Source organism: Eretmochelys imbricata, chromosome 25 (assembly GCF_965152235.1).
Source record: "Eretmochelys imbricata isolate rEreImb1 chromosome 25, rEreImb1.hap1, whole genome shotgun sequence".
Lineage (NCBI taxonomy): Eukaryota > Metazoa > Chordata > Testudines > Cheloniidae > Eretmochelys > Eretmochelys imbricata.
The window spans coordinates 14,049,450-14,058,831 of record NC_135596.1 but is presented as its reverse complement, the minus strand read 5'-3'; the positions used below and the strand labels follow the sequence as shown (position 1 = coordinate 14,058,831).

At 58.9% G+C, this 9,382-nt stretch overlaps 1 protein-coding gene across 1 annotated transcript; it reads right to left on the bottom strand.

Moving 5' to 3' along the window:
* Positions 1 to 793: 793 nt before the first annotated feature.
* Positions 794 to 9,235, bottom strand: INSL3 (insulin like 3). The gene is made up of 3 exons (XM_077805479.1): positions 9,196 to 9,235; positions 6,842 to 7,036; positions 794 to 1,435 (listed from the first exon to the last, which is right to left on the bottom strand). The coding sequence occupies exons 1-3, from the start codon at positions 9,233 to 9,235 to the stop codon at positions 1,182 to 1,184; spliced, it is 489 nt and encodes a 162-aa protein (XP_077661605.1). The 3' UTR covers positions 794 to 1,181.
* Positions 9,236 to 9,382: the final 147 nt, after the last annotated feature.

The following is a 9,382-nucleotide window of genomic DNA, read 5'->3' as shown; positions in this document are numbered from 1 at the left end:
CACCAAACTGTGTACAAACTGTGTAGAACGGACCGGGGGGGGGGGTGAAAACGACCCACACACACACACACACTCACTCACAGCCGGCACTTCCTGGACACCCTGTGACGAAGTAGGACTGTTCTTAATGTTTCCTCTGAACAGTGTGGGGGTGCCTCAGTTTCCCCTAGGCAGTTCTTAAGTATCTAGGTGGTGAGATAAGGGTGTATGATCATTGCAGAGCCCTAGAGGGCAGGTGTGTGCAGGGGTCTGGACACAGAGAATGGCCAACACCCTGTTTCCTGGCAACTGATGGCCTGGGCCCTTCCCCCCTGCAAGGTGAGAGCTAAATGGTTGGAGAACAAAGAAATCAGGTGCCCTCCTGGCCCCGGAAAGGGGAACGCCCAGAGGAGGAGGGGCTGGAGGGAGTTTCAGTTTGGGGCTGGCTGGGACATGGAGTGAAGGGCAGACGTGGTTGTCTGGCTCACTGCCGCCCAACATGGACCCAGCTGAGGGGTCCTGTTCTCTGCACCTACAAGCTCTGTGTTAGACCATGTTCCTGTCATCTAATAAACCTCTGTTTTACTGGCTGGCTGAGAGTCACGTCTGGCTGCGGAGTTGCGGGGCAGGACCCTCTGGCTTCCCCAGGAGCCTGCCTGGGCGGACTCGCTGGGGGAAGTGCACGGAGGGGCAGAGGATGCTGAATGCTCCGAGGTCAGACCCAGGAAGGTGGGAGCCGGGTGAGCTGTGTGTCCTGCAGACAGGCTGCTCCCAGAGAGGAGACTTCCCCAGAGTCTTGACTGGCTTCGTAGGGAGCAGTTCCCAAGCATCGCCCAGGCACTCCGTGACACTCCTTCACTGAGCAGGGCCCTCAGAAACACACCCTGACTCACCACGGCGCCAGTTTATCAGGGGCGTTGGTTGTTCCTGGAATTAACCAAACCGGCTGGCCAGGCTCAGCTGCTTGCCCAGAACCCCGGCTGCAGCATTCAGAGCTGGCTCCTCCGGCAGGCCTGCTCCCCTGTCAGCTGGGTGGCGGGGCTGGGATGGGGCTGCTGCTTTGGGCCTGTCAGCCTACAGGCAACCTGGTCACACTGGGGCAGGCCAGGGGCTTGGCTTCTGAGTCCCTTTAGCAGAGTGTGCTTGCAAGGGCCAGCAGAGGCTAATGGGCAGGGCGGGAAGTGGGGGGAGAATCCTGGCTCCTAACAGAAGGGCATCATCTCCTTTCTGGTGCAGCCCCGGGTGCAGCACATGCCTGCTGGGCCGATGTCACGCTCCACACGCCGAGGCAGGAAGGCAGCTCCTGGGTTCTCCTGGGACCCTAGCAGGGCCACCAGGACAGGGTGTCTGGCACCTTCGGGGGAGCCAGGGCCTTCGGCCGCCTCGGGGCCAGGGGAGAACTGATCACAGTTGAGCCACCTGAGCTGTTTAGCTGTGTCACGGAGTCCCTGGGCGATGCTCTGGAACTGCTCCCCATGAAGCCAGTCAGGACTCTGGGGCAGTCGCCTTTCTGTGAGCAGCCTGTCTGCAGGACACACAGCTCACCCGGCTTCCACCTTCCTGGGTCTGACCTCGGAGCATTCAGCATCCTCTGCCCCTCCGTGTGCTTCCCCCAGCGAGTCCGCTCAGGCAGGGCTCCTGGGGAACCCAGAGGGTCCTGCACCCCAACTTTGCAGTCAGCCGTGACTCTCAGCCAGCCAGTAAAACAGAGGTTTATTAGACGACAGGAACATGGTCTAACACAGAGCTTGTAGGTGCAGAGAACAGGACCCCTCAGTTGGGTCCATTTTGGGGGCAGTGAGCCAGACAACCACGTCTGCCCTTCACTCCATGTCCCAGCCAGCCCCAAACTGAAACTCCCTCCAGCCCCTCCTCCTCTGGGCTTTGTTCCTTTCCTGGGCCAGGTGGTCACCTGATTCCTCTGTTCTCCAACCCTTCAGCTTTCACCTTGGGGGGGAGGGAGGGAAGGAAGGAAGGGCCCAGGCCATCAGTTGCCAGGAAACAGGGTGTTGGCCATTCTCTGTGTCCAGACCCCTGCACACACCTGCCCTCTAGGGCTCTGCAATCATCATACACCCTTACCCCACCACCTAGATACTTAAGAACTGCATAGGGGAAACTGAGGCACCCCCACAATATTCGGAGGAAACATTAAGAACTGTCCCACTTCATCACATCTCTCCCCCCTTCGAGATCGAACTGAGCGGGGTCACTTTACCCGGTGACCTGGGGAAGTTCGAAGCCACCAACATTCCCATGGATGCCCCAGCATCTCTCCCATTCCTTGGTAGGAGTTACACCAGGCCCTTCCAGTTTCACGCCCTCCCTTAGGTCGGGGGTGGTCGATAGCACTCGCAGGCCGCATGTGGGAAGGTTTCTGCAGCCCGTGCCCTTTGGCCACCCCAAAACCCCAGGGGGTCAAACTGGGATTGGGTCTTCTCCCCAACAAGCTGGCCAAACACAGCCACTTGGTTATAGGACTGTTTAACTTTCTTAACAGCTTTCACTTCATCTGAGACCTTCTCCAAGCTCTCCACACTGGGTCTTTCAACAGGAAAGTCAGTGGATCCATTCACAACAGAAAATTTCTGGCTGTTAGGAACTGAAACTTTCTTGATTAAATCACTTTCACACCCTTCAGTTGCTGTAAACTGCTTGCAAAGACTCCATGAGGATTCCTTTCCCAAGGGCTTTTCTATGCAACAATTCACCCCTCCCAGAAATTCTGCTCTTACCCTCTTTACCTAGGGCTTGCTCTAGAGGAACACTTTCCTGAGCAACAACAGACTCTTTCTGGGTCTCCCTTACATCCAGAATCACCTCTGGCCCATCAGGCGGATTCCTACACAATCCCCTTTCAGGCAAACTGACAGACTTCCTAGAGAAAAGGTTAGAAGCATTCTCCTTCCCTTTGCCACACACAAGTTCAGAAAGAAAAGGAGTCCTTGTGGCACCTTAGAGACTAACCAATTTATTTGAGCATGAGCTTTCGTGAGCTACAGCTCACTTCATCAGATGCATCTGCTGCAGTTTCCACGGTATGCATCTGATGAAGTGAGCTGTAGCTCACGAAAGCTCATGCTCAAATAAATTGGTTAGTCTCTAAGGTGCCACAAGGACTCCTTTTCTTTTTGCGAATACAGACTAACACGGCTGTTACTCTGACACAAGTTCAGGAATCTTTTCCTTCTTGCTACAGGTTTCCACACCCTCAGTAGGTAACACAATCACACACCTTCATGCTCTCCTTGTGCCCTGGCTAGGATCTCACCCTGATTAGACAGAGTTGCTCCACCCTTTCCAACAACACACTAGCAACAGGCAAAATACAAGCACCAGAATTGTCTGCTCTCTGGGATTTTACATAGACACTAACTGGATGCGACCTAGTTACAGGGCCATTTTCCCGAGCAGACACAAACTTAGGACCCTTCCCTTCCTGGGCTTTAGCTGAATCGAGAACAAACTCTGAGACAACTGCACGACCCTCAACCGTCACAGGCTGAAAGGCCCCTTCTGTCTGCTCCACAGACCAAGAAGAGCCGGACACACTTTCTCCTTTCCCAGACACACAGCTTGGGATCTCATTCCCTTTGTCCCAGCACACAAGGCTGGTCACAGATAACTGCTTGGTGATCAGGGTAGCTCCGTCCATAGGCAAGTCAATACCCCTGACAGACACGGGCACGTTTCCTTCCCTGTCCCAATTCTCCACCCAGCTAACAGGTAAGGTCCAGGGACACTCATCTTCCACTCTCCTCGCCTTCCCACCCTGCTGACTGGACAAAGCCATCAGCTCACAAGGCTGCCTAGGCTCATCCAGACTTTCCTTACCAAGCACCTTGCCACTCCCCACAGATCCCCTGCCCTGCCTGTGTCTCCCCCCACTCAGCTGGGGTCTCAGCTCCCACTGTGCTCAGCGCTGCCCTTGCTGTCCCAGTGGGGGTAGGGAGCGAGCTCGCTGCTTTCCTCACTGCATCAGAGCCAGCGAGAGTCCCCACTCTGATGTGCAAGGGGCAGGGAGCATCTCTCTGTCCCACCCAGCCCCAGGGGTCTGGTTACAGGCAGGCAGGTAGCCTGAGCCTAGGGGCTCCTCCCTGCTGCCAGCCAGGTCATCTGAAGCTCATGCTCAAATAAATTGGTTAGTCTCTAAGGTGCCACAAGTACTCCTTTTCTTTTTGCCTTTTCACTGACCATTTCCCTCTCCACCAATTGGTTCCCTGGATTCAAATTCAAACCCTTGGCAGTTACAGGAACAGGGCCTGGATCCTGTCCCAAAGAGACACAGTCACCCCACAACAGGGTCTCGCAGCTGGTGTTGTGGAGAACCCCAACGACCAGCCAGCCCCACCCCTTCTGGGTCTGCACAGGGATCTGGGCCATAGGCAGGGCGAGGGGCTTTGTCCCTGGGACCCTCACTCAGCTCACACAGCCCCTCAGCCTCTGAGGCTGCACCACCCAGGGCCTGACACCAGTTCTCTCTGTCCCAGGATCTCGCCACCCCAGGAATGTCTCCCCATCGATCACCACCTTCTGCTCCCACTGGAGGTCCGAGGGGCCTGGCCCCAGGAAACTCCACACAGACATATAGGTTGGGGTCAGGAGTGGGAGCCTGTCCACCTCCCCACCCATCTGGCTGATGGAGTCTATGGCCTTGGGACCCAGCAAGGGAGCTAGACACCGGGGCTTTTCCGCAGGGTCCCCCTGGTTCAAATCGCCAGCCTGCTCAAAGGCAGTGAGGTGGCATCCACATCCTCCCCCTCCTTAACCAGGGGCAGCAATTTAGTCTCGAGCTTCCCTGCGGAACTGGCCCCCCAGGATCTATCCCCACTCACCCCGGGGAGGTCCCCTAGGCCTCTCCGCCCCACCACCGCCAGTTCATGCTGCTGCTGCTTCTGCAGCTCTTTCTTGGGCTTTCGCTGTCTCCCACAGTCCTCTTGCTCTCTCGGACTCAGCTCCAATCCCGTCCGTCTCCGATCCCCCGATGGGGAACCCGATCGTGAAGACCCTCGTCTGGTCGGGGACAGGAGTCTTGGCGATGCCTGGCTACCACCCCAGCTGCAACCAGATCCTGCTCTAGCCCCATTTGGAGTCAGGAATCTGTTCCTTAGAGCGATCATCCTCCTCCAGCTGCACGATTAACTCTGCTTTGGTGAACTTTCCAATGCTCAACCCTCTCTTTCTGCACAGGGTTACAATGTCCTTCTTAAGGAGACGGTGACAGGCCATCACTCCGCTCCTCCCAAGTTGTTGTGGACTCACAGGCCCGTGTGTTCTCAGCTCCCCACGGTTTCCAGGGAGAACCCCTAGTGTGCCAGCCCTTCTCGAGGTCACCACCTCTTTGCCAGGGTCGACCTGCAGACTTCTCCACCCCGGGACCACTCACTGCAATCCCCCAGGGGACCCTGTTACTGCAAAAGTCCTTCTCTCTCCCCGGGCCAAGCTGCAGGCTCCTCTGCCCCTGAGACTGCTCACTGCAGTCCCCAGGGGGACCCCATTACTGCACAGTCCTTCTCGCTGGTCACACACTCCCAGGGGTTAACCGCCCCCCGAAACCGCTCCTCTCTGAGCCTTCAGCACGCCTGGTCCTCAGCAATCCCCCTTCGTGTTACTGCTCCCCAGTCACTTACTGCAGGAAGCGCCATCCACGGGGTGCAGTACATCCCACCTCTGCCACCAGTTGGCACGGAGTCCCTGGGCAATGCTCTGGAACTGCTCCCCATGAAGCCAGTCAGGACTCTGGGGCAGTCGCCTTTCTGTGAGCAGCCTGTCTGCAGGACACACAGCTCACACAGCTTCCACCTCCCTGGGGCTGACCTCGGAGCATTCAGCATCCTCTGCCCCTCCGTGCGCTTCCCACAGCGAGTCCGCTCAGGCAGGGCTCCTGGGGAAGCCAGAGGGTCCTGCACCCCAACTTCGCAGTCAGCCGTGACTCTCAGCCAGCCAGTAAAACAGAGGTTTATTAGATGACAGGAACATGGTGTAACACAGAGCTTGTAGGTGCAGAGAACAGGACCCCTCAGCTGGGTCCATGTTGGGGGGCAGTGAGCCAGACAACCACGTCTGCCCTTCACTCCATGTCCCAGCCAGCCCCAAACTGAAACTCCCTCCAGCCCCTCCTCCTCTGGGCTTTGTTCCTTTCCTGGGCCAGGTGGTCACCTGATTCCTCTGTTCTCCAACCCTTCAGCTTTCACCTTGGGGGGGAGGGAGGGAAGGAAGGAAGGGCCCAGGCCATCAGTTGCCAGGAAACAGGGTGTTGGCCATTCTCTGTGTCCAGACCCCTGCACACACCTGCCCTCTAGGGCTCTGCAATCATCATACACCCTTACCCCACCACCTAGATACTTAAGAACTGCATATGGGAAACTGAGGCACCCCCACAATATTCGGAGGAAACATTAAGAACTGTCCCACTTCGTCACAAGCTGAGAAAGAGAGCGAGCGAGAGGAGGTGGGTCTGTGCGTGGCAGAGGGACCAGATTCCGGCCGCCCCAGGTGGGGCTTCTCTGCTCAGGCCGGAGGACAGATGGGGAAAACTGACCAGGGTTAGCACAATGTCACCTTTACCTACCCAGGCCAGCGCGAGCCAGGTCAGAGGAAGAATCTGGGGACCAAAATCTGGCTCCCACAACACCACTCCCCTGGGCTGCAGAGGGGGCAGCTGCCCGAAGCACCGTGAGCTTGGAGACACCTCCTGCCCCAGCCCCATAGCTTCTTAATCGCTTTAATGACCAGTCATGGGCTGGCCTGCCGGAGCTGTCCCCTCCTCACCCCAGGGAGCGCATGGCCCACGGCAGCAGGGTTCGCAGCAGGGCCGGTGAAGCCGCAATAGGAACCGGTGCCCACTTACCGCCGACTTTACCTGGCTCCTGCCCGGGGCTCCGGGAGTAGAACTTCCACCAGGAGCCCCCGCATGAGGTGACGATGGGGCGAATGAACTCCCAGCCACACAGCTTCACCAGGGAGTCGTGCTGCTCCTCAGTGCCCCCACGGCATGCCAGCGCCAGGACGAGCAGGGCCAGGCTGGCCAGGTAGCGCGTTACTTCCCGGGGGGGGCCTATGGACAAAGCGCCCAGGGGATGAAGCACAGATCCCGGGGGGTGAGTGAGTTTACCGGAGAGCCAACTGGGCTATGGGGACGCGTTCGCTCTTCCCAGGCCCAGGGTGCTGCGTTCTCCCCACCCTCCTGCTGGGCTCCTTGCCGGCTGCATGCCAACCCCCTTCCCTGCACCTTCCCCACAAGCAGAACCAAACGCTCCAGCCTCCACAGCCACACCTCAGCCGGGGACCCAGGTGTCCTGATGAGGCTAAAATCCCAGGCCCCTGCTAATATTCCTTCAGCTGACGGGCGTAAGGACCAGATCCTGAACTCAGAGCTGCACCAATTCACACCCGCCAAGGATCCGGCCCTAATCGCTGCCAGGTGGCCCGCAGGCATCCTGGCCATCCCCTCATTACCAATTGTCAAATCCCCCCCAGTGACAGGGTCACGAACGGGGCGCGTGTGATGCAGCGGGACTGTTCTTAATGTTTCCTCTGAATAGTGTGGGGGTGCCTCAGTTTCCCCTATGCAGTTCTTAAGTATCTAGGGGGTTGGATAAGGGTGTATGATCGTTGCAGAGCCCTAGAGGGCAGGTGTGTGCAGGGGTCTGGACACAGAGAATGGCCGACACCCTGTCTCCTGGCAACTGATAGCCTGGGCCCTTCCCCCCTGCAAGGTGAGAGCTAAAGGGTTGGAGAACAAAGGAATCAGGTGCCCTCCTGGCCCGGGAAAGCCCAGAGGAGCAGGGAAGGAGGGAGTTTCAGTTTGGGGCTGGCTGGAGAGATGGAGTGAAGGGCAGACGGGGTTGTCTGGCTCACTGCCCTCCAACATGGACCCAGCTGAGGGGTCCTGTTCTCTGCACCTACAAGCTCTGTGTTAGACCATGTTCCTGTTGTCTAATAAACCGTCTGTTTTACTGGCTGGCTGAGAGTCCCGTCTGACTGCGGAGTTCGGGGGCAGGACCCTCTGGCTTCCCCAGGAGCCTGCCTGGGCCGACTCGCTGGGGGAAGCGCACGGAGGGGCAGAGGATGCTGAATGCTCCGAGGTCAGACCCAGGAAGGTGGAAGCCGGGTGAGCTGTGTGTCCTGCAGACAGGCTGCTCACAGAGAGGAGACTTCCCCAGAGTCCTGCCTGGCTTCATGGGGAGCAGCTCCAGAGCATCGCCCGGGGACTCCGTGACAGCGTGGGCGCCCCAGCCTAGTGGTCAGAGCAGGAGGGAGAGGCCAGGAACAGAGCCAAGCACCAGGCAAGGCGGCGGGGCTGGGAACACTGCAGGCACAGAAGCAGGTGCGGAGCTGCAGGTGGGCTAGTGCTCCCGCTTGGCATAGCGGCTGGGCTCCCGGGGCATCCCAGCGGCAGGGGGCCTGGCTGAACAGGCAGGTCAGCTGCCGGCCCCAGGCTCTGATTCAGCACCACAAGCCTCCGCCCCGCAAAGCGTGCGCCCCGTTACGAGGGATGCCAACTTTCCATTTGCAGAAGCCCAACACATTTGCCCCGCCCCTGCCCCACCCACTTCCTGAGGCCCCGCCCCCTCTCACTCCACCCCCATCCCTTGCTCTCCCCCACCCTCACTCATTTTCACTGGGCTGAGGCGCGAGGGGGAGAGGCAATTTAGACTCCGTCTGCGCATACGGGAGATGAGGGGTCCAGAGTGCAGGAGCGGGATCTGGGCTGAGGGGTGTAGGCTCTGGGGTGGGGCCAGAAATGAGGGGTTCAGGGTGAGGGAGGGGATCTGTGATGGGGCAGGAGGGTGGGGTGTGGGGAGGGTGAGGGCTCCAGCTGGGGGTGTGGGCTCTGGGATGGGGCCAGGGTTTGGGGTGCAGGAGGGGGCTCTGGCTGGGGGGGCTCTGGGGTGGGGCCAGGGCAGGGGTTGGGGTACAGGCTCTGGGCAGCGCTTTCCTCAGGCAGCTCCTGGCATCTCCCTCCAGTTCCTATGCTGAGGTGCAAACCTGCAGCTCTCGCACCGCCCCCTCAGCTCCCATTGGCTGTTCCTCTGCCTAGGAGCCAGAGGGAGATGCCAGCAGCTTCCCAGGACTCGCCTGGAGCCAGGTAGGGAGCCTGCCTGCGCCACCAACCGGACTTTTAATAGCCGGGTCGGCAGCACTGCCCGGAGCCACCAAGGTCCCGTTTCGACTGGGCGTTCCGGTCGAAAACTGGACACCTGGCAACCCTACCTGCGACAGAATAATCAGTGCCAGGCCGCCCCCCGCCCATCGCCTGGCGCTATGCCCAGGAAACCTTGCACCCAGGAAACTCTCCCCCACTAGCAGTCAGCCAAGCTGCAGGACGCTGGTTATAAAAACCACTCATTTATTCTCAGAACATGGCCTCAGTTCTCAGTGGAGGGACGGGAGGAAGGGA